The sequence below is a fragment of the Bombus affinis genome, chromosome 5, assembly GCF_024516045.1.
Source record: "Bombus affinis isolate iyBomAffi1 chromosome 5, iyBomAffi1.2, whole genome shotgun sequence".
Classification (NCBI taxonomy): Eukaryota; Metazoa; Arthropoda; class Insecta; order Hymenoptera; family Apidae; genus Bombus; species Bombus affinis.
Genome location: NC_066348.1, coordinates 9,030,129 through 9,056,012, shown reverse-complemented (window position 1 = coordinate 9,056,012; position 25,884 = coordinate 9,030,129). Strand labels below are relative to the sequence as shown.

The 25,884-nt window shown below is 32.6% G+C and overlaps 3 protein-coding genes across 9 annotated transcripts in view; 2 read left to right on the top strand and 1 right to left on the bottom strand.

Moving 5' to 3' along the window:
- The first annotated feature begins 63 nt into the window (after positions 1 to 63).
- Positions 64 to 3,676, top strand: LOC126916116 (SWI/SNF-related matrix-associated actin-dependent regulator of chromatin subfamily A-like protein 1). 2 transcript variants are annotated; one of them, XM_050721530.1, is made up of 12 exons: positions 64 to 511; positions 581 to 1,008; positions 1,120 to 1,235; positions 1,299 to 1,405; positions 1,474 to 1,608; positions 1,692 to 1,869; positions 1,949 to 2,112; positions 2,176 to 2,340; positions 2,441 to 2,602; positions 2,723 to 2,830; positions 2,908 to 3,082; positions 3,162 to 3,676. In XM_050721530.1, exons 2-12 carry the CDS (start codon positions 582 to 584, stop codon positions 3,534 to 3,536), a joined length of 2,112 nt encoding a protein of 703 aa, XP_050577487.1. In that variant the 5' UTR covers positions 64 to 511; position 581; the 3' UTR covers positions 3,537 to 3,676. The 2 variants fall into 2 exon arrangements, with proteins under 2 accessions (XP_050577487.1, XP_050577486.1); XM_050721529.1 differs by lacking the exon at positions 64 to 511 and having other exon boundaries at positions 533 to 1,008.
- A 226-nt stretch (positions 3,677 to 3,902) lies between these two features.
- The window catches only part of LOC126916076 (mitoguardin), a 43,685-nt gene continuing 21,703 nt past the window's right edge, over positions 3,903 to 25,884 (top strand). The window contains exons 1-3 of one of the 2 annotated variants that reach the window (XM_050721446.1): positions 3,903 to 4,198; positions 4,404 to 4,554; positions 4,680 to 4,823. In XM_050721446.1, coding sequence (XP_050577403.1) covers positions 4,106 to 4,198; positions 4,404 to 4,554; positions 4,680 to 4,823 — 388 coding nt within the window. In that variant the 5' untranslated portion in view covers positions 3,903 to 4,105. Of the gene's footprint in view, positions 4,199 to 4,403; positions 4,555 to 4,679; positions 4,824 to 25,884 lie in introns of those variants that run through there. The other variant, XM_050721448.1, reaches the window with a different exon arrangement.
- The window catches only part of LOC126916078 (protein unzipped), a 34,233-nt gene continuing 13,399 nt past the window's right edge, over positions 5,051 to 25,884 (bottom strand). For all 5 annotated transcript variants that reach the window (XM_050721453.1, XM_050721454.1, XM_050721456.1 and 2 more), the window contains exons 2-5: positions 12,504 to 12,702; positions 10,522 to 10,895; positions 8,708 to 9,042; positions 5,051 to 8,054 (exon numbers count right to left, since the gene is read on the bottom strand). In XM_050721453.1, the coding sequence (XP_050577410.1) occupies positions 7,544 to 8,054; positions 8,708 to 9,042; positions 10,522 to 10,895; positions 12,504 to 12,702 (1,419 nt within the window). In that variant the 3' untranslated portion in view covers positions 5,051 to 7,543. The remainder of the gene's footprint in view (positions 8,055 to 8,707; positions 9,043 to 10,521; positions 10,896 to 12,503; positions 12,703 to 25,884) is intronic.

Here is a 25,884-nt window from a genome sequence, read left to right as displayed (position 1 = left end):
GAATAGAGTATCTTTGTCTCTGTCTGAGACATTCATACCATGTCACGCATGCGCAGAACAGGACCTTTTCGTCTTCCATGACGGCTTTTCACGACTCAATTTCCGGACAGTTTCTTCTATGCTTTCGGTATATGAGTGTAGAATGTCGAGTGTTGAGACATTGACATATGATTGTGGTTTTATTTATATCCGCTTCTTATGACGATTTACTCAGGTTAACTACTGACAAATACTTTTCCTTAAATTACGTAAACAAATTGTGTTCAAACTTTAAATCGACTTAAATTCTAACTACGTAATTATCAAATACGACAAATACGTATTAATATTTTTTATATATGTTGTACAAATTGTGAAAGCTGTATTATGCAGGATAAGATGACAGGATAAGATGATTTAAATTGTGAAATAAACGAAAATGGGAAATTATCAGTATTATCATTTATTTTTAAAACTATATTGAATGTGTACGATTTATAAGAAAAGGCGTTTATATATATATATATATCAGGTTTGTATACACTACAAAAATCAACATTTTTTTATCGTATAAGTTTTTTAATAAAGTTTATATTCTAAGCATGAGTTATTCTCAAGAAGAAATAGAGAAGAAGCGTTTATTAGCTTTACAACGTAAAAAGGAATCTCAATTGAAAAACAATTCATTCATCCCTAATACAAATACAAGAAATAGTATTACTTCTGCTAATAGTAGTATCATAACTAATGAAAATAAATCATACAATAGCCCAAAAGTTTTTGGACATGGTTCATCAAAATATGTTGACTATAAAGCAAAATCTGAGAACAATTGTTTCAAGCATAATGGAAAACTTAATAAACAAAATGAACGATTTAATCCTATGTCAACAAAGAATTTTTTTGGTCAGAAATCTTGCATTACAGCAAAATGTTACATGTTAACTGACGAAAGATTTGTATTAGAAACTTCATCATATTTGCCTCCACTTGTTGAGGCAATAAAGAAAGTTACAAGCAGATTATATGGTAATATAAGAGTAATATATTCTTAAATTTAACATAAATAAATAAATTTTAATTGCTAAACATAGAATATATAAATAACGGTACCTATTATATATCATATTTTTATTTTAGATATTAAAACTAAACAATGGAATTTTCTTTTAAAAGACTATGAAGCAGTAATGGAAAAGGTTATTAATTTCAAATCTGATATACAAATTACAGGATTACCAAAGCCAATCCTTCAGGTATTATATTGAAGAATAATATATTGTATTGTGTGTATATATATATTTTTGAAATGTTTTTAGATTTTCAGGAAAGATGACACCTCAATGAATACTGAAAATATTAATCTATTAGACATTGATCCTCAGTTAGTAAAGAATTTAATGCCCTTTCAACGAGAAGGAGTTTGGTATAACTACATAATTTACATGTGTTTTTAAATTTTAAATAGGATAGAATTAAATTTATTATTTTCAGCTATGGAATATCTAAAGGTGGTCGTTGTATGATCGCTGATGATATGGGTTTAGGAAAGACCATTCAAGCACTAGGCATTGCGCATTATTTTAGAAAGAATTGGCCCCTCCTTATTGTTACACCCGCTTCAGTCAGGTTTGACAATGAAGAATATTATGCTAAATAGATATATTTCATTGTATTAAAGCAAATAGTACAAATGATTTTAAATAATTTAGGTATCAATGGGCAGAAGCAATATATACATTTTTGCCATCTGTACCTGCTCATTACATTCACCAATTTGCAAATACCAAAGACTGTATTGATGGTAGTAAAATCGTTATTACAACATATGATCTTTTAGCCCGAGCGATGGACACGTTTGAACGCCAAATTTTTGGTTTTGTTATTTTGGTATGTTAAAAAACAATATATTGATTAAATATAAATAGGAATATACATATATAACAGGAATAAATAAATTTATGTATAGGATGAGTCTCATGCATTGAAAAGTGTTAAAACTGCGAGATTTAAGGCTGCACAATGTGTAGTTTTGCAAGCGTGTCATGTTGTTTTGCTATCTGGGACACCTGCTTTATCAAGACCCATGGAATTATATTCCCAAATAAATCTTATAATGCCAAATTTTATGGGGTAATGTAAAATGTTCATTATATGTAATTTACGTATGAGTAAACAAGTATTATTTTTACATAGATATCAAGAATATGGAATTCGGTATTGTGCAGGAGAAAAAACTTCATATGGATGGGATTTTAGTGGATCGTCAAACATGCAAGAATTGCAGTTATTATTAAGACGCACTTGCGTAATTCGAAGATTAAAAAATGATGTTTTAAATCAATTACCGGCGAAAAAAAGGTGAAGAATAAGTATACTTATATCAAATTATTTGGATAGTACATAAGCATACATTTGAATTTGTACAAATATAAATGTTTATTTTACTAAAAAAATTTAGAGAAGTTATTATACTAGATCCAGGGTTAATAAAAGTTGGTACTAAAGAAATGGTAGAAATTTCTAAGAAACTAGAGCGAGAGGTTCTGAATGGTGTGGAAAGACATCATACTCTTTTGCAGTATTATAATGAATCTGGTGTTGCTAAACAAAAGGCTGTATGGTATATATAAATAACATTTTTATTTAGTAAATAATCACTAAAGTTACAAATACAATTTTATATAATAAAACTATTTAGTATAATAATAAATATTGTTTAATATATATAATATTATTTCAGTGATTATATTTCCAAGCTGTTCATGAAAAAGCAAAAGTTCATTATATTTGCCCATCATCAAAATGTTATGGATGCTATTTGTGATGTTGCAGAATCTATGGATATAAAGTATTATACTTACAATGCATACACTAGTGTATAAAGATAAAATTTTTATTTATTCAAAACTTATTTATGCGTTTCAGATATATTAGAATTGATGGAAAAACAAATCCAGAACGCAGAAAATATCAAATCGACCAATTTCAGAACTGTGACGATTGCATGGTAGCAGTATTATCAATCACAGCAGCGAACGCCGGAATTACATTAACAGCTGCGAAACTTGCAGTTTTTGCAGAACTATTTTGGAATCCTGGAGTATTTATCGTTTATTTTATTTTTTGAAATCATAATTACTTAAAATCAGATTCATTTAATATAATCTGTTTTATTATAGATATTGTGTCAAGCGGAAGATAGGGTACACAGAATTGGTCAAGATAATAGTGTTATCATTCAATATTTGGTTGCAAAACAAACAGCAGACGATTATTTATGGCCGTTAATTCAGAAAAAGATGAATGTATTGAACGAGGTTGGACTTGATCAAAATTTTTCTCTAAAAGATATTGATGTTACTGTACAAGCATTCCGTTCAGAACAAAAAACCTTGGATAGTTTTACTGATAACTCACAAAAAATAGTACACAGTAACGAGAATGCAACAAAAAATACATCACAAAGTCAATTTTCCTCAACTGAAGAGTTTCAAGAATTACTTGATTTAAATGAAGAAGACTTCGAATTTTGTGATTGGGATGATATGAAATGAAAAACTTATTTTTATACAGTATATTGTTTACATTGTGAAAAGTGTATAAATGCATTCAAATAATAAAAGCATCAACTATTTTCTACACATTGTATATAAATATAGCTATTAATAGTAATAAAGTTTTTCGTATTAATGAATGTGGATATTTTAATAATGTTAAAAATTCCATTAAAGAAAATATAAGAATATTTTTATTTTTGAATTACGAACGTATAATATCTTTTTATTATACAAACTTTATTTCGTATATACAAAAGTACAAAAATTAGGTTTCCTCCAATTTTAAAAATTTGAAATTACTAGTAGTTTTAAGTTGCTATTGCAGTGTTTACATTAGTTTTATTAATATGTGTTTACAACGAACGATAATTCAATAAATGCGCGAGCAGATTTACTCCTACGTTATTGCACGTCTTATATCAATATAGTTATAGCTTATACTTTGAATATTTACCGCACAAACGAATGTTCTTCAATGCAGTGTTTCTCACGAAACTAATGTTTATCTGTTGGTTTAAGTCGCGTGAAAATATCTATTTATATTATTTATAACAAAGATACTTGCAATGTCCATTTTTAACGCTCACGAGTTTTTAGGTGCATTGTGTAAACGTTATGTAATTTCACTGCCATCAATAAATTTATCTAGAACTCAAAAAGCAAGTATCTCTTTTCGAGGTTAGAATAAATATATTTACATTCTATAATTTCTATATTATATAATATTTATGGAATATTTTATACCTTTTGAATTATTTTATTACTTTTAGTAATATAATGAATATTTATATACAAAATTTGTGCGATATTAGTTTATAATGGAGTAGTCAATTTTATTCTAATATTTTCCTTTTTTTCTTGTAGATTTTTATTATTTGTCTTACTGGAGGATCATTACTATTAGGAGGACTAGCACAGTTTTTAAAGAGACGTAGAAGACGTCCTTGTCCTTCTTCAAGAAGAACGCTAAGGGAGCTAAAACAAAGATTTACTGCTGCAAAGAGCTCTAATTTTGGTAATTGATTACAATAGCATATAATTTTATAAGTAGATTTTATAAGTTGAGATTATGATAAACATATAATGTAAACTTTATTAATGCTATAACAAAATCTTATGATATTTATGTCTTATTTGTAGATGTATTATCCCAAGCATCATGGGCAAGAAAAAGTGAAGCTAGCAGCAAAAGTCATATAAGTGATCGAGCATCACTTATATCTTCTGTTCCAGGGGGTCCAGATGGTGATATAAGACTTACTCCACAACAGTATGGGGTTCTTGGTAAGTGTTTTTCATACATAGCTCTCATAGTTTTCAATGTAGTTGTACAATACCTTAAATGTGCCTTTATACTTACTATGCCTTATATAACTTCTAAAAGATTCTGGAATATTTCAATAATATTTTTGTGATTATAAAATTTGAAGATAAAATTATATCAACATTATCAATCTATTTATACTTCCTTATCGGAATTAGAAAATGAAATAATATAAAACAATCAGATATTTAAATGGTTCTTAACTTTAATGAGAATTTTTATTATACACATGGGTGGGGGTGTACAGTAAGGTAATATTACTAAAGAAAAGAATAATGTAGTAATAAGACAATGTAGAATACATTTTGTAGCACACGAAATATTTTTCACTTGTGTGCGTTTATACATAGAGAAGGAGAATAAGAGGGGAAGAAACTGCATTTGTTTTTACATAATAATTTATATCATAATAATTTATAAATAATGTATCTGTGCAATGCATATATTTCTAAAAAACTGGGTTGTCCTGGGTATTGCTAAATGCAGGCATTTTTACATTGGAGTTTTTATTAACATTTTCTCAAAGGCGTACAGAAATATGAAGAAGCAACTAAAAAATAAGCGGTAATTTCTTTTCTTCCAAATATAGAGGTATCCTATTATCATTTGTATCTTTCATCAATTTTTATCTTGAAAACATACTATCCATTTATTTTGGGCCACGTCCATCGCATCACTTTATTCACAATGAGAAAATATTGCTGACAGTATTAGATATCATTATCTTGCATTATTTTCTACCTACTTTTTTTTTCTTCTGCTTCATTTAAACACGCAACATTCTAAAATTCACATGTCCCAATCTCGCAACAAATTATTGCTTTCTATAATAAGTAACAAATTATTTAACAGAATATGTCACATTCCTTTACATCTACATAAAATTTTTACTGAATATCACAATATTGTGATTAGGCTTACTTCGGTTAATGTTACTATAAACTCATGGACAATGTGTTCGTGTTCAAAATGAATGTTTCCTTCTCACATTTTTTCCGTTAGTGCTATAATGTAATAAAATATGGATAATTCGTACGATGTTATTTACCACTGTTAGAAAAAATTATAAATGATTAAATAAGTTCGTAACAATTATACCTAATGAGAGTATAGAAATTACGTTATATACATATACAAATGTATCAAGAAAATATCATCGAAAGGAAAAAAGAGAATGAACGACATATATAATTATTTTTCCTGAATTTTCAACATAAATACGTTTAAAATTAAACGTAGTTATTACGTTATAAGTCCATATTTCTCGTCTCGCTTATTAAACAAATGTACCTTACAAATTATTAACGTATCTATACAAATTAAAATACTGCATTCCTTTGTTATTACAATTTCCATTAATAATTATTTTCTAGGAATCTGCAAGCCCTATCACTTTACATGAGACAGATGGGTACACAAAATATCGTATTATTTTTACAGAATTGGAAACAAATCACCTTCAATAATATAATAATTAAAACCTATTAACCTACTATACCCATTCTCAAATAACGTGCACTTCTTTCAATATTTTTATTATGTAGCAATTCTCCTACTATTTCATTTTATCTAAGGGCTCCTCAAAGCTTTGCATCAGTCAGATAAATGATATTGAAACAGCGTTGAAAAAATACAGGTACCCATCCACCTGTACTCTACATATTCTTACTCGCTACACCTTTATAAATCTTACAATTGTCTAAAATTATACTGCAATCTCAAAAATATATATTGTAATTGCGTTAACTCGCGAATCTTTGTCCCTCCGTAATCATTTTTTTCTTCATCATTTTTACCTTCAATTTCCCACTCGTTTACTCGTCGTTATTTCTCCCAATTTTTCAGAAACTATACATATATTTATATATATATGTATATATAGTTGCCCGAGAATAATACCTGCAGTAATCCTAAACTCTCTTTGAACACGATTCTCAAAGAAAAGGGTATCATCCTTTTTGTATCTCATGTTTTTACTCTCTATTTTCCCATCCAAAGCTTGTTTTCAAAGACTTTTCTAGAAGAAGATCCTAGAACGTGCACTTTTGCGAAGGCATAAAATAGTTTAGCTGGAAAATCGATTCACAGCGAAGATTAGAAGACGGAATGTCGTTAGTTTACACATTCATCAATTAATTCAACAATATAGAGGTAAATGTTAACGATCCACAGGCTGTTGTTAACATGTCCATATGTTGGCTGGTGATCGCTTGTACTTACTTAACATTCGTCGTGAGACTAGCTCATCGCTTAAGGTATCCCTTTCATTTGCTATCCTAAACGTGTATATATATATATTTTTTATGTATATATATATATATATATATATATTAAATATGAAGTATTTTTTTTTATTCATCTTCGAAAGGCAAGCATTATGTCAGCGTTGACATCGCGGTCTGACTTGATCAGCGATTTATAACCAAGGTAGCTTTTTTTAATTTCGTTACATACTGGGCTATATGTACGAAATTACAGCAACATCTTGTGTGTATTTGTATTCAATTCATCTATTTTTTTTTTTTTTACCTTTTTTTCGCTATTTCCTTTTTTGTCTTTTTTTTACGATTTTTTTTTTGTCTGCGTTTTGTGATAATCTCTGGACATTATTTTTTTTCCTCTACGAATATATTACTATTGCAACTTAGGGCTTAGGATACTCTCGGAATCATTGATCTTTTCACGTAATTTTATTGACCACCGTCAGTAACGAAATTAATAAAGGCAATCCTACGTTTAATCTAAGAAGAGACGACGCTCCGGAGTACGTCACCTCTACCTTGTTCTTCAGCGACAACGGTCCACCGTCATCGCTCTGCATGTTAGACAGATCCGATTTCTTCCGTGGTATGATCATGTTCTCATCATGATGCTCGCTCTCTTCCGTACCGTAGTCCTGTCGAACGTCGTTGCTTACGTTCTGCGGGGTTGCGGTGGTGCTCGGTTCCGTGGTAGGTGGTATGGTGGTGGTAGGAACTAGACTATAATTGGCAAGGAAATAAATGGGTCCGAATATGGGTTTTACGTCGAACATGCTCTCTTCGGCGCGAATGCCGCTTATCTGGCGAGACCTCGTCTCTCCATCCTCGTAATGGGAAATTAATTTTCCGGAATAGGGTACCTCCATGGAGGTGTAGTTCGCTACCAGACTCACGTTTATTCCTGTACCGGGCAGGAGATTAATTTTTACCCTGTTTTAAAAAAGTAGTGTATTAGTATTATTAGAAACTTGGACACAATGATTGTAAGATTGTTTTAAATGTTATAACATAGTTATAACATATTGTTGGATTGGATATTATATTTTATATGTACTGTTTAATATCTCATTTTTGTGCAAATTAAAAAATAGTTTAACAATTTTGTTTAGTGCATTGCAATATTTGATACGTTAATATATCATGTTCTCCCCATCTCTCTTTTACTTAGATAGATTGCAACTGTAAATATTGTTGAAAAGAAAAGATGAAAAATTTAGAAAAAAGATTTTCATATTCCATATAATATCGCTTTCTCTGTATATACATATTTATATAGATTTATATAATAATTTTACTGCAACAAAATAAAGATGACTCAAGGTTATGATAACGACTTAAAACATAAGAATCTACTTTAAATGGAATTATCTTTTCAACATTTTACAGAAATTTTCAAGTATCAATTAATGGATCAATCGATAAGCGAAATAACGATAAATTTTATCAATAAGATATTTTTTCTGATAATAAATGATCGGACATTGTTCGAAATATGAATTATAAATTCTATAAAAATTTAATACATCTGACTTTCCACACACTATGCGTTGATTGATTTCAAACTATATGGAAAATATGCTTACGTGTATATGTCGGTATTATTGCTAGTTTCCTTTGTGCCCCACATTATATTCGACAAAGCCGTACCGTTCGTCAATTTAATTGATGTGTTTAAGCCTTTTAGTATGGCATGGCCTTGACCCCAGTAAATGGAATATTTGTACTTGTAACCAAAAGCTTTCGCTATTGTCGCATTTTCCGTTCCATCATTAATGATAGTCGCGTTGTCAAGTTCAAGGGATGTACGATTAACCACTCGCATTTTAGGCCAATTCAATTTAACGTTTTCCAAATCGTAGGAGGTCGGTTCCGTCTCGACTAGGACATCGCCATCCTTTGCGGTTTCTTCGGTACCATCCTAATGGAAAAAGGTCATAATGTTTTATTAATATTATCGTGACCCTATTAAGAAAGATAAAAGCGTTGCCGGTTATTGGTTTCCTAAGATACTTTAAAGGTATTAATTGAAACATGGATTAAAATAAAATCCAATATTTGGTCGGTTTTAATTCTGAGAACGTATTCGAGTTCTTGTTAGAAGGAATAAGAATATGGCTATTAGTTACTGGTGCTCTGAAATCATATTTATTTTCTGGAAGATAGAATAAAATATAAATCAACGATTGATTTGTTCAAATATTGAAACTAGCTTAACTTCTATTTCAAAGAAATAATACCTTCCACAACGTTGTGCGAAGAGTTCTGAAAATAATAAATTTCAATATTTGAGATACACTTGGTTCATATTTCGAAAAAGAAATACTCATTCCAAGTTACGTGTAGTTAATCTAAGATCAACTGCTGGCAAAATAGAATTCTCCTTATCTAAAGAATGTACCAATTAATTAAATAGTCGATAAACGAAGTCATTCCATTCATCGTCCATTCACGCAAACTCCGATTAAAATTTCATCGACTACTTTCTCCAACATCCACATTAACCCCTTCGTGCATAACTTTTAGAAATTTTTATATGTGAATTATATGGACTATGTAATCATTAAATTGAAAAAATAATCCTTGAGATTCCTTATCACGTCCATAATATCAAAAAGCATAATGCAGTAATATAAATTGACTGAAAGAAATTGCAAATGGAATATTGCGTTAATGCAATATTGATTCTTAACTATTAATCGGTACCAGGGGTGAACACTCGCTTGAGAAAGATTTAAATTAAAGACTCTATTCCAAAGTTCGGTTTTATTTTTTTATCCTTGTGTGATTGTGACTCGATTTTCCTGTATTTAATAAATTTCTATCAACAAATATGTGCCTTGAATAACTACATCAATTATAATTCTCATATTAGTTTCTAATATCTGCAAGAATTATATTCCCTATATTCTCCTCAAGTACTTTCAATCTTACGTATTTTATTTCCAATTGCAATTTTACAATTTAAAAACATGATTATATTATTTTCAAATATTCACCCACAGTACTATTAATATAATGTTAAAGAATCATACCATTTAGAAATTGACAAGTTCACCTTGTATTTTAACATACGATCAAATACACGAGACATATATGAGAAGATTAATTCACCGCAAATCCTAAAACTCGTCTTCCCCATCATCCGTCATTTCAACAGAAAAAGACCACCCCCAACCGCCTCTCAACCGCAACCTCACAGTTGAAGGAGCACCCTTCGCTTCCTCCTTCTTCCCGTCAGTTTAATCTCCCACCCTGCATTAACCAACCACCTTGCAATCCAGCTTACATGCATTACGCTCTTTAGTAAGCGTCGCTCTTACTAAATCCAAGGGAGAGAATTAACACCCTGTAGATCCCACCCCGCTCTTTCAGTGTAAATCGCGGAGCAATTACTTACGTCTTTGACGTAGCTGATACTCCCAAGAATACGCTTATTCAAGGTGCCGATATAATGGGTGTATCTCGGCGATGACGTATTTTTGTCAGTTTTCGCCGGATGGCGCGCAATGAACATCTTCTCCATAGCCACGGCACCAACCGGTGTGTTCTTGTATTTGTCCCAGTGCTCCCAGTTGACGCGGGCTGCACTGTCCACATTTTCTAACAGGTCGTATTTGTCGTACGACTGCACGTTACCGTGAATCGTCACTGTGCATCGTTGATCGTCACCCTTCTGAGTGCCAGCCACCCAGACGGCCGTGTGCAGTACTCTGCATACGTACAGGGGCCTTCTTCTCTCCGATTTCTCCGCTTGATTGTTGAACGAGTTGTCTGCGAGAAAAAAAAAATGAAAATAAAAAAGCAATGAATATAATGAATATAGAATATATCTAGGGTATGGTACAGTAGCTGACGAAAGTATCCCGACACTCGTAAGAACCTGTTTTTGGAACATATATTTAAAGGGGCGAACGTGCTCATATGGACAATTACGCGGTTTAGGTACTTTTCTTAATTTTGATTTTTCTTAATTTTGACTTTAGTCTTGTTTTTTAAATCAGTACAACGAAAAAGATCTGGAGAGAGCAATGTATTTAATAAACAATTTATAGTATCTTCGTGTAAAAAATATTTCATTATTTATATTATTATTTATTAAATACTACTAATAATCACTTTCAGAAAAATACTTTTTCATAATTTAAAATATTTTATATTTTTATATAAAACTTAGTGTACAAGTTACAAAAATTATATTGAAAACATTGCAATATAGATGTAACATGTTAAAAAGCAAACGAAATCTTATTTATAGATTATTTAAACTATCATTACAGTGCTAATGGTATTTCAAAATGCTTCATAATATATGCTGTATTATGTATACACAAAAACTGTCTATGACGAGTATCAAGTACTATCATGAGCCACTATATTCTTATCGCGAATAAACAGACAGGGTAGTAGAGGGTAGGCCAGACTAGCCAGGGTAGACGAGGAGATGAAAATGTGAGTGCAGACAATTGTATATTTGTATTGTTAAGGGATAAACCGTCTGCGCCAGGTACGTAGGCGAGAAAAGTTCATTCATGAGCCTTTTGAAGATGATGTCGAGACGATGCTTGGCGACAATTAGCGGCGACGGGAAATTAACACGAGAATGTAACTGGCCTCGGTTTCCGAGTATGAGTGATGCGTTGCTCTGGTGTACAATAGCCTCGTTAGATGCCTGGGGATGATTAAGCTAGATGGTGTTTTATGTTTGCTTAGACGTTTTCTGAGGAGAGACCACTCAATTAAAAAAGAAGATGTGACGTAAGTTGTAAATATTCGCTTTTTAAATTAATTTGGGTGGAATCATAGGTGATCGATACGTTAGTCATTTCATTCTGTGTACTTAATTAAGGAGGAATGATCTGAAAAGAATGGATAAAAGTTAATACACGTTGCATCTCATAACAATTAAAATCGTCTCAGTTCGTTTCAAATTAACAGAAGAATTTAACATTGTAACATTTTGTACGTACACGGTGGTATGTTGTAATTGAAGTAATGTAATTCGAAATCGGCATAAAAATATTTTCATCGACAGTCAAAGAAAAGCAAAAGGGACGAATAGAAAGACAAGTGTGTTAAAAGTCTTGAAATTTACTTTGTATCGTTTATTACATCAAATAAACCGACGAAAGTTAGTTTTAAAGAAGTTGTTGACTAAATCATGCATCTCATTGACTTGGTTTCTTTCTGGCGAAGAAAAAGGTCCAAAAATCAATTTCTGTCCTGTACGTTTAAGTATTCCTGCGCGTGACATAGCGAGACTAAATTTAAAAAGAGAAAGCGATGAAGATGTTTGGGGAATAGAATTAGAGTTTCGTCGAACGTAAAATTTCTGGTCGACCTTGCCAGAGAAGGGACCATATTTTATCTGGTTGCACGTACCTTCTGATTCTTCGATCGCAAAACCGCCGATGACTATTTCCTTGGATGAATCGTAGTAAGCACGGGGAAGCCAGTTCAGAGCGGTCGAGGTGACCAATTGCTGATACTTTGACAGAATGTGCACGCTGTTGTCTGCATTCGTCAGCAACAACAGGACACCGAACAGTCCAACAGCGAGGTAAACCCTTTGCCAAGACATCTGCAATTTTATCGTTTTGTCATTTTCTACGTTGAAAAAGAAAAAGTAATAAGAAGAGAAAAGAGAGAAATACACCCGTGAAACGGTTGGAAAATTCACGTGCAAAGTCTAATGTCGAAGTCTAATCTACGAAGGGTTTAATCTACGTTTCTTCGTTGCATGTAATGAAAAAGGAAAAGAAAGGAAAAAGGAGAGAAAAATGCGTACGAAATGCTTGGGAAAGTGCACGTGCACAGGCTAATATTCTATTCGAATTTAATATAGGGAGGGTTGAACATGTAGTAAACGGAGGAGACGAGCTCTAACGAGATCGTTATTACGATATAGCAAGCTAATTCAGAGGTAACTCGAGATACCAAGGCGCAGTTTGCACCGCGAAAGGAAAAATATCAACAGATTTAACATCGTGTGCGTTACTAACTTTTTAATGGGTTTATATTGCTAATGGATCGAAACTGTGAACTTTCTTTGTGAATATTTTCATAGGGTGACGTTGCGGTATAATTGACTCTTATTTATAATAGATTCTTTTGAAAGTCATCGGTATTGGAAGGTTTAGAAGAAAACTCTGGCTTTTATTTCTAGATAAATAAGACTTTCTTATTGTATTCGCTTAATGGTTGGTTTATACGCAAAGGGAATATCTTTAATAAGCATTTGTGTACGTATAAAGAAGCTTGTTTAAAAGTTATAAGGTACGGTGAATTTTTGAATAATATTGCAGAATACAATTTTCTAATTTTTGTGTTGCTTCAAGGGTAGAATATCTTATATTCGTTCATCTTACAAATTATAGAGAATCTTATAAGTGATCAATTTTATTAATTTCACAAAATATCGGATACGATATTTGTCATGAAAGTAATCTGCGAATCTTTTTTCTTTTTTTAAAGGTAGATATAATTTTTGTTAATAGAAATAACGATAAGACGGTGGTGTTCTTTTGAAAATCTACGAGGTTTCCAGTTTCTAAATACGATGTTACGTAATGTTCGTTCTGCCGTGTTTTATAGCGACCTTAACTTTTGTAACAGTAATACCTCGCCTCTTTGCGATTATGTTTCTGCTTACAGAGCGTATCTTTAACACAGCCCGCGTATAACTGGATCTCCTACCTCGCCTCGTGTGTATTCGCTTCAGTTAGTGGCAAGGAAACGAAACGAACGCGCGAATGCTGCGGGAGAGAACCCGCGATCGCGCCAAAACAATTTCTCGCTACTATATCGTGTTCATGGCCGATTCTTTCTTTTCCTTTTCTTTTTTTCGTTCGATCCTTCCCCTTGTTTGTTATTTTGTTTCAGGAAATTCTCGGCGGAGAAATTATTTCGCAGATCTGACGGTTCGTTCATAAAATTAGCACGTACCGTATGTGTAGTAGGAGAATTAATTGGATATCGAATCTATAGAACTTTGAAAGGAAGTCAAGGATTTGTGGAAATAGAATTATATAAATAGATTGTTAATTTTCGATACTTTTGAAAATTAAGATTATCGAAATGGAACTTGAGGAGTTCCAAGAAGTCAAGAAGTATTTAAATTTATAGAGATAGCAATCTAGATTATTATATATATATATATATTAAATATCTTTAATAAAATAGCAACAGATTAAGATTTATCGAAAGAGACAGGTTTTGAAAAGGAAATTAAGAATTTACAGTAGAATATTTAATTGCAGAAGGATAGTACGAACCAACACTGAATCGAAGAAATATTATTACTAATACCAGGTGTTCTTTCCAACCAAATGTTGTCAAGATAAGAAAAAAAATGTCATATAAACATGTGCATGTCATTGAAAGCATTGTTAAAGTGTTATCACAAGGAAATGACATACGAAATGAACGGTAACGGACGCGAGTTACTACGGTACAAAGTACTACGGTACAAATCAGGAATATTTACATCTAGCAGTAATAGTAGTCAGATCGGTATCGTAATATTTCTACGACGCCAACTTGAAAGAGTAATAAACGAGAAATTCAAAGAGTAATAAATTTAACTTTTTGTCGCTGCTAATCTTGCGTTAATAAGAAAATGTTTATACTGCGAGCTGTAGAATATACTGACAATGTATAGCTATAAAAAATTGGCACATTCTGTATATCTACTTATATATTTTTGTAATATTATTACTTTCTTACTTATATTTGTAACCAGCTTATTACCTAAGCTTCCAATGAAAATAAAGAATAAGAGTAATAATAAGAGGAATATTTAATTGTAGAAAAAATAGAATTGGACTTAGATTCTGCGTATTTCTTTGGACGAATGATGGAATAATTGGTAATCGGTAAAAGTTTTATCCTCGTTTACATAGTCACGCGAAGATATATTGAATATTTCTATTTTCCGCGCATCTATGGATCTATGTAAAAAAGGAATTATTCTCGGACCAGTTTCAAAATGAAAATTTAGAACGATTGATTTTCCCATGTTGCTGCAAGTAGGTCGAGAATTATATGTCTGTAACTATCAAGTATCAAAAAAGATTAAACTAGAGAAAATCAGATATCGAAAGTCGGAAGAGCTTCTACAATCGTCCGGAGATAGAAATCTAAATTTCCTGCTGCAATTTTCTCTAATTTTACCTGATAGCTTATTCGACATTTTCAAAATTATCGAATAAACATTGTCTAAATATGTATTTAGAAAAGCCAACTTTTAAATGTATCGAGAATATTGAAGTCAAATTTACTTATTTATTTGTTATACACGGGATAACTCCCATTGATTAACTTTGTCCAAGGAATAATAAATTAATTAATAAAAAATCCTTAAAAAATAAAAAAGACTGAATGACCACTAATATCGGATATTGCGTAAACACAATAAAAAAAAAAGTGTCTCCTTACATCGTAAAAAGGTCACAGCTTCTCTCGATTAATTGCTCAGCAAACTTTATACGCTTTATCAGCCATTCAATGCTGTTCCTATAACTCCAGTATACTTCTTTATACGCAAAGAGGCGATGCAAAATGTTATATTATAAAGCTAGATTCAACTAGTTTGTTATCCAATCATAGACCTGAAATTTTATGCACAGTTATTATTACTGTTGGATTAGTACTATACTCGTGTGTATGTTTGTACAATGTAAACCGAAGATCACCGGAAAGCCAAAGGCAAGCGAAAATAAAGATTATATATATACAAGGATCCATATATATGCGTTTTCAAAGATCTCAATGTCGTAACGGAAGCCGCAATTTTACCATCATTAATGGGGTTCATAAAATATATAATATGGAGAAAAAGGGGATAAAAACGATACATGATCGTAAAGATGTTCGTCTGGAGGGAAACACGAACGCACTAGTTACCTTTCAAGGTGTGCTCGGTATACACATATATCTACGATATACAAGTTATCGTAACGGTTCCGTGGCATATCCGTTTACGTGATAATACACTTATTTTATAACGCCCGTACCCCACTGCGTTCGATTCTTACTCTTTCGTTTCAAGATTTCGCTTGGCTGCCTTCTAAAATCTATCCGTGAACGCACGATGTACGCGTAAGTGTAAACGTCGCTGGGGTTTTTTCAAACATTTATTTAATATTACATCCTTGTGGACGATTTAATGCAACGAAGGAAAACTATTCGAGCATGATCACGAGATTTGCCGGAGGTTCTATCTATTTATACAGGACTAATTAAATGTTAAGCAAGCGAATTCCTCAGGGGAAACTCATTTCTGGAATTATTAAAATTTCTAGATCGTTCGTTTTGAAACATTAAAATATTAGTTGAACTGGTTTTCGTGGATCGCGTAGGTCATAGGTGATCGTAACAGTTTGCGGATATGGTAATTCATTTTGTAGTATTTCGCCATCTTATTTCGTCAATTCCATATTTTACATTTGTGACGAATTGGAATGGAATATTGGACATTTGGACGAAGTTACCTAATTACGGGCTTTAACATTAAGAGAATTATTATCGTAAAAAAATTAATCATGTGTCAAATATTATGTAATGGAGGAAGAAACAGCCGAGTATTAGAAAGATTCTAGCTAAATCTTTATTCTCCGTGTAATCACTAGTTGTTGGGACAAGGATTTTTAGATCTAATGTGTCAATGTTGAAGTATTTAACCGAATTGCATAATTTCCAGAGTTCAATTTCTTAAATGAAATTGATCCTGGTCGCGATTCAGAATCGCATGGAACGAAAAACACAGATGCTCTTTTGTTCCCCTAGCTACAACGTCACGCTTTAGATTCAGGTTTTTGCGCAACAAAACAAAGAGCGGCCACCTCTCTTTGTGAACCCTAATCTCTTTCGTTCGCCAAAGTAGATTATGGAACGGTCTCCCTACAATTTGGAGCTATCCCAAAAATCAATGAGTTGTCTTTTATATTGCCGACCTTTTTAAGTACTTCTATTATCGCCAAGTTCTAGTTTAGACCGGCTGGAAAAATATTTCGAATTTCCTCGGAACAATAAATTTCATGTATCCTCCTCTATACTTTGTTAGTCTGGAGACTAGTAAAGTAATCAGTTGCAACTACTTATTACTATCGATTAAATTACAGACGACTCTAATAATGACCTTATTATTGCTTAATTAATTTTTCTACTAACTAAATATCTAAATTTTATGTTTATGTCACCTTACCATCCACCTAATTGTGAGAAACGTAATAAAATTCGAACCTCTGTGGATCATGTATGGTTCGTACTTACTCGTAGTTCAACAAAACGTTTCCGTTCTGCTGTACGATTTGCGCGGATGTATCGGTATTGTTCGAGTCGCGATCGAACGATTGAAAAAGAGCTTCGATCCAGCGGAGATACCGTGCATTGTGCGTTCTGTGCTAGACACGGTGATGGTCGGTCGAGCACGTTGAACGACTGGCAATAAAACCCCCTGTTGTATCTAAAACCGAAACGAGAATGCCTCTCCACTCGAAAGGGAACGTTTTCCCTGCAAATTGAACGTATTCAATCGGCCAGTTTGCGATTCATTTGCTCTTTAACGCTTCAATTATTATTGAATAATTTGCACGTGAACTTGTTTCACGCATAACACGTGGAGATTAAATTCAGACGAAATTATTTCTTTATCTCGAATACTATATATTCCGTAAGTTCCCTATTTTTGAATTGTATTTTTAAATTCCAAATATAATACGACGATACTAAGATTACTATAATATTACTATAATAATAATTATTCTTAAATTTCAAATATAATATTACAAAATGCTCGGTCAGAAGTGGAATATCGATACTTGAGAAACAATCAAATATTTAACAACAAATCGATGAATTTTATTTTTATATACATCGAATATTGTCTCGTTATAGATTATAGATCGTTCAACTCGTCTCGAACGATAACTGTTTTCACATGATGTAAAGAAGATAGTAGTTATCAGTTTGGAAACATTCATGGTTTGTTCATTGAATCATGAAAATCGTAATAGACTTGGGAAATCCGTTTAAATCATAGTAACTTATTACGGATAAAAAGTAGCAAAATTCTGTTCTCTTTCGTGTTTCACTTAAAGGATTAATTATTTTCTATATTAAAATTACATTCTTTTTTTTTGTATTTTAACAAGTTACTAATCGAGTAAACGGTAAATATATATTTGTTTTTAGTAAAATTCATAGTAAGTTTTTGTGCGTTGTATCTCCTCTACAAAAACATACAATAATATAAAACTGCACGTCTCTTATAACTAAATTGTGGGTATTTGTGTAAATTCATATTTTTCTGATTCAAGAGATGCAATCCAAAGAATCACTCGTTAAATCTATACCATAAGGAATACTATGTCTTGGGTATTTTATATATATATATTGCATCCTGTATTTTATATCTGTATTATATACATCCTGTACATATAAGTGTAATTACAACGTTTTCTCATGACCCGAGAAAGATTCGACAGAAAGCATTGATTAATTCCATCAAGTCTCTTTCTATTCAGGTAAATTTACCGACACAGGTGTGTAAACATAGATCAGAGCGGTTCTTAGCTTGAATTCTTAGGTTTCGATACATTATGGATCAGCTGTGAGAATTTTCCGACGTTCTATTTCCAGTTGCTCGATCAACCGAGCCGTTTTATCGAACGACCAGTCCGCTCGCGATTTAATTAGCCTCGAAAACGAGGTATCTCCTGTCGAATCTCTAGCTACATCTTCATTTATATTTCGAAATGGAGGTACGTCCTACATAAATGCGATTTAATAGAAGATGAACCAACATCTCGAAGATAAACCTTTAGTTTAGAAAACTGCAAAGTAAGGGAAATACTGAAAAAATATTGCCGTTGTCGAATAGGGTATTCCCATGAGGTATGAAAATCCGCGAAAAATACATATAAGAGGCGATCTCTGAAAGTATCGGTTGAATAGACAGCGGACTTTTATGCAAATTGATACTTTATAATAGAATATAACTAGAACGTATAGATAGGTATTTATTTCCTATTTAAATATTTTACATATTTTTGCATATTATGCGCAGTGGTGCACTTTGTAGAGTTTCCTACATTTAAATGTTTTATAAACGCAGAAACATCCACGATCTGTTAATGGGATAAAAGATTGGAGAATTATTACTAGAGGTATTTGTCCTCTTCAAAATACCCAAAGTATCTAAACCAGTCCAAAAGATATTGGATCACAGTACTTTAGATACTGAAAGATATTTAACAGCAAAGTAAAAGCGAGAAGAATAGTCTTAGCAGAATCTTTATCGCGTATTACAAATATCCAAACAGATTCAAACCTCGAACATTGAAAGGTATACGTTCGATCAGATATTTGAAGACACAGGAGGTGATAAACAGAGTATGTGCAGATGGATGTTAAATAATCGAAGAGCTAATCGAAGAGATTGCACATTTACGTTAGAGCATCTGTTGCAATTGCTGACCTATTCTAAGAATGCAGGTGAAAATTATGGATATTTAGCGATACGAAGACACGTGACAAAATTGCACGCTATGCGTGTAAAATCTTCAAGGATGTCATTATATTCAACGAATTATAATGCAGATTTCCCTGTTCGTTTGATGAATAAAGCAATTTTTCCAGTCGTTCGTGGTATCATATTCATAAAACTAGGAAACTGAATAAACATTTAATGATATTAGAAACAGAGTTACGAAAAAGATTTCTCAAAGGTAAATTCCTTGTGTGAAAGATGAATAGATGGAGTCAAAAAGTACGAGACACTTGATCCTGACATTTGGAGGTCCCAGGTACCGTGTTAAACGAGTTTATCATCATTCGACCGAAAATAATAGGATAAAGAGGTGGTGCGCACGTAGTAGGTGGCCTGTCAACAAGTTGTTGAACGTTACCTTGCAACCGGTTTCACCGATATGCGAAGCGTCACGTCGATAATGTCTCGGACACGAGTTTAAAGAGCTTCAGCCTTGTTGGTTTTGCCGATACTTTTTTTACCCTTCTGTTGGAAACCGATGGAAATTCCTATTCATGAGACGGATGGATTTCATCTGTCTTCGTTCCATGCACGCTACTCTTCATAAATACGACGAACGTTGCTAAGTTAAACGTATAAAATAAATATATGAAAATATACAAACTACACTTCTTTCGAATGAAAACCTTCGATCTAATTGTTGTCCCTGATCTGTTATCCGAAGCAACATACACACGCAGTTAGAAAATATTAGAACTGCTGTAAAGACAGTAGTTAATGCGAATTAGTATAAATAAAAAAGTAATGATCGAAGGTAGATGGAGATTATTAAATTTATGGATTTACTGATTTACTAATTCTTGAATCAGCGTTTATTTAATGGAATGCGCGATAATTGGATAGAATAAAAACGGCTAAGTCACGATCGATACACATATTGGATTATCGAGAGTATTCGTATCTAGACGCACTAATAATAATATTTATCTTGATTTCATGAAGTGTCAACGATTCATTAAAGATAAATATAGAATTCTTGAATGACGCAGTTATATCCCTTATTCCAGTTTCATTTAATCCCAGCTGTGAGAAGAGGTAAAAAATTAATAGGAAAGAAACGTTATTCTATCATAAGTCGGAAATGTAATAGAAATATTAACCTTTCGAGTAAATTGTACCAGATGCTCAGATACTTATGGATGGTAATGTAACTTGATTGCGTGTACGCATTATTACAACTCGAGGATATTTATGATCTCTCTGTGACCTCTCTTTTACTTCGTTTCCTTCATTTTCCTCTTTTTCGTGTCGCGTTCCTCATTCACAATGTCGAATCGTTTTTTCATACAGATCACGACCGTACTGGAATCCCAGTTACATCATTTTCCGGCTTCCGTGCGATTCACGTCGAGGGAGCGCAAATTGGCGATTTAATCACCGCGTTTCCTTTCGAAATCGTTTGGCACGTTCAACCATTCGGAATAACTACGGTTTCGAGGAAATGGACATAGGCCGGGCGAAATTGTTCTTTAGTTAGCGAAGAGTGAAGATTTTCGCGACATTTTAAAAAGAAGATACACAAATGCAGACATGTGATGAAATCACTTAACCGATGAACGATGAAAAATCAAAATGATACAATAAATAGATTACTAAATGGAAACTAGCTTCTTTTCTTGGATTATATAAAATTTGATTCTTTACTTATTTGGTATCGTTTAAGTTTTATATATTGTAAAAGATGACTAGAGAATTTGTAGACATAAATCATCCATAAATCGGCAATCGTTGCTTTTCTTACGAAGGAGTAATCGCTAAATATGAATTTTCGTGATCAGTTAAAGCAATGAAGAAATTATTTGACTCGACTAACATTGTCTCGAAATAACCATCATTCGTTGTTTTTCTTATGAATGAATACTGAAACTGATGATTCTTGAACATAATTCTCCACGATAAACTGAAGAAATGGAGGAATTATTTAATTTTCACAATATTGTTTTAAATTATTATATGAAACAAGATTTCCTGCATTATACGACCAATATTTATTGAATAAACGCTGATTCACGAATTACTAGATTAGCAAATCTATAAATTGATTATTTTACACAACTCGACAACTTTCGATTGGACGATGATCAAAGTTCTGCTAAAAGCCGATATTCCGCTGTTAATCGACAAAATTACCCAACGTGACCCGTTCTCTCGAAAATGAAAAGAAAACAACACATCGTTTCATCCATTATTCTTTTGATCACCAAAAACGCTCAGTAGCCCTTCAAAGATTCAATTTCCTCGAGAGTGACCATGAAAACTGACAACGAGTGTCACCAAAAGCAAAAGCAAAAAATAAAAAAAGAAAAAAATTAGTTCTCTCTGGCTGCGGCTTTCATCGAGATAGATTGGTTGCGGTGACGCGATTCGATATCAATCGATGGCACATCAAAGGGAAAAGCCGCGAAGCAAACAAACGTAATAAAACAGAAAGGACAGAGAAAGAGGGAAAATCTATGCACCCTAGTCACGGATGATGATGGCCTCGTCAAGGTAGACGATTGACAAGATTTACAGGCTAAAGGGAAGGAAAGGCAGAGACTATGTATGCCGCATGCATTATTAACCGCCGGCTTCGTCCTTCGTGCAATTCGGTCAGACTGGATTCGTATATTTCATTTGATACGACGCCGACCTACTGACCTTAACTGTGCGGAACTTTTATATGAACAAGGAGACTACGCTGGCACTGAGTTTATTTAATTGAGATCGTTCCACGTACCAGAGAAGGTATACAAACGCCTGGAGGCGAGAAACGGAGACGACACAGCGGGAGGATTGTGATTATCTCTGCGGACTTGCACGAAATCCAAGGTATTCGTGATGATACGATGGCGAGTATATGTCGTTAGATACGTCATATATTATATGCTTGGCTGGCTACGATATTTATGTAACGGACGTTTCGGGGGTTTTCCACTGAAATTTTATCACTGTTGCAAGCATAAAATGAATTATAAAATTTGGAAAATTTGGAAACCTTTAAAAGGTTTGATCAAATTTAATAATACCATTAGTGTAGATATACGGATAAATGTATTCTTTAACGTTTGCTATTTTCGACGTTTCTGTAAAGAAATGGGTTTTGTAAATTTTTATTAACTTTGTATTAAATTTATACGTAGATACCTGTGGTAGCTATTACGTACAATATTGAAAAGTTGATACAATTTGTAAGCCAAGTCCTATTCCAAAGCCACCAGGCTGAATCCAAACTATCTGTTTATCTATTAGATTTATGTAATGTCAAGTGTAGTTAAACGAGTAAGGACGTTTACTTTAAGGTCTACAGGATCTTTAAAGAATGTCGAGGCACGTGCGGAGTATAATAACGTCTCGTGCAAACGCAGCGTAACTATAGTAATAGTCGTATTCGTTACGTTTATACAACGTTAAGTAGCTCTTATTCGAGATGATTCTATTTTTAAAGAATTAACTCTCGATTGCTGATCGGTAGAAACGATGTTATGACAAATTCTCTCGTTATGTAATCAGCTACAGGATACGTTAGAACGTCTGGAGTAGTTTCTCTTATTGTAACAGAAATTATACGAAGAAGTAACTTCAGAGTATCTCGTTACGTGAAAAAGTAATGTGAGAATATGTAGTACTGTCGTTTTATACAAATAATTGTTCTTCATTATTTAGGAAAATTTCCCTCAGTTCCGATTAAATTCTTTCTTTCAATATTTCTCTTCGTTATAATATACACTGTTAGCCAAATTAAACTTCTAATCACCATAAATGAAATTCTTCTGCGAGCTTTTCATCGCTCTTACACACTTTCTAATTACTCCATCATAGATCTGTTATTACGTTTGCATTATTATGTGTGTTGTAACATAAATGTTATATCATACTAAAATATTTATATATTACGAGTAAAATTCGTTAGAGTTTTTTAATAAATATAACGAATGACTGAAGTTTATTGCTGGTAATGTAGGAACAAACACAAATATTTTACTCGAACTATTATTCGAGAGGAGCACAACTTCATCTACTGCACAGTTTTTCGTCCACTAGACGCAACTTTCTAAAGGTGTAACAAGCCGAAGAGATATAATCTCCTCTTGGAACTATAGCTAAAGAGGTCTTCGACCTTTCCAGCGCGAAGCATTATTCCTGTCTTGACCAAACAACTCAAAACATCTTCTCAATTATCCTAATCATGCCTCGCAAGAAACACCATTCGACAGATTTTTTACTATGAATTGAAAGAGCGAAGATGTTAAACACAGCTATTGAGAATTGATTTGAGAATTATACTTCTGTTTACTCACTGTATCATTCCTTATAGAGAACCACGAGTTATTTTAATAGAAAAAGCTACAAAACTTTCCATTCAAGACTACTCGTTGATCGTTTCTAACAAAAGTTGAGACCCTAAAGCAATTATCAGTCACCCTTTTCTTAACATCTTCGAAATGAACGTTATGCATCCTTTGGAATTTCATCGTAAATGGGATAACATTCCTTGTCAATAAAATCTCATTCGATCATCCGATCCTAAATACTACTCCAATTTAAGAAACCTTTCTCTCGATGATACGGATCAGAAATAAGAAATAATTCAACGGGAAAATCACGCGATACATATACCATGATGCGTCCACGGTGAAACGTTACTGATGAAATTAGATAATTGACTTTCACGCTGAATTAGCCACGGAATGCCTTCGATCCTCCAAGAGGCTAGTAATTTTAGAGAAAGTCCCGCCATTCTATGACCATGGATCGCTCTTTGATTTCGTGTTATATCGAAAGCAGTTCTCTGGAGGATATAGTTTCGTGGAAATGTTACCATTTTTTGGAATTCGTTTTTAAACCTTGATCGTCTAGCGTGCAGTCATTTTATAAAACAGAGATGATCTAAAGTATGATAAAAATAGGTCTCAGTATTGTGTTTGTTTAATCTAGAGTTATGCATCTCAAAATCAAATTATTCTAAAAAAAAATGATTATACTGATTATGAATGAATGAATACTAGATTCTAATACGATTCAGATTTTGCGAATACAGTTACATATATAGTTACATATATAGAAATAGTACCTAAGCAGAGAGATGTTATCTACTAAATATTATAAGATGTGCTTCTTTTCGTATCTTATATTACATGTATTTTGGTATCTTCAATTGCATGAAATATTTAGTAATCGATAATTAACGTCCAATGTATACTTCATACAAATGCATATAGAAGTAAAGCTAACATTATTTTAGAAAATATCAAGAAAAGCAAACGTGTATTAATAAAACTCAATTTGCCTATGCTGATACTGCTTAGAGAGTTATTAACAAAAAAAAAAAAAAAAATGAAAAACTAGAGATTTTTTGAACGGTTATACGATATGCATTCTATAATATTTGTATTCTACTTCAGGCCTGAATTTAAAACAATAATTTAAAACTCGTACAATTTTTTACAAGAAGTTACATTATCTAACTTTCATCTCAAGATAAATCTACAGTTGCAAATTTCCAATTTTCCAATTAAATCAATTGAAATACGATATCGTGCTTACGATAAATAAATAGAGATCTCAGAGAACACCTGCACGATTTCTAGGTAAATTCTGTAACACGTGGGAATGTTTTAATCGTTCTCAAACAAAATATTTGCAGTCTTATCGAAGTGAACAAATATCAGAACGAAGCTGTATCCTGAAGAATACTCGGAACATCCTCTGTTGATCATATCGGATTTTGTGTTGTTGCAGAAGGACGATAATCTTTTTATCATTGCATATATGTAAATTCTCGATGACTGGTCCCTTTCATGCGCAATCGATCAACACTCCTTTCACGATATACCAAAGGTTTCGAGTGTCCATCTTTAAACAGCCTTTAAAATTCGACCTTCGATGCTGTAATGATATTTCTCCCTTGAAGCACCTAATCGATTCTAGCCCGAGAATGTGGTTTTAGAAAATGAGAGAAGATACAAAATATTCGTAAAATCTTCAGCCTTTGAAACTCTTCAGATCAGAAGATTATAGACGAGAAAAATATTAGTATTAATAAATACTACTTATATTAGTAAGTGTTGTAATATTTGTACCGATGAAATGTTCGATAAAGATGATAGATGACAATCGCGATAATACAGGAAACAGTTTTATGATTCATCCGCTGAATCGTAAGATAGCGTACTTAATTAATGGTTGCAAATAAAGAACGGATGAAAGAAATATCCTCATACTTGCTCCTCC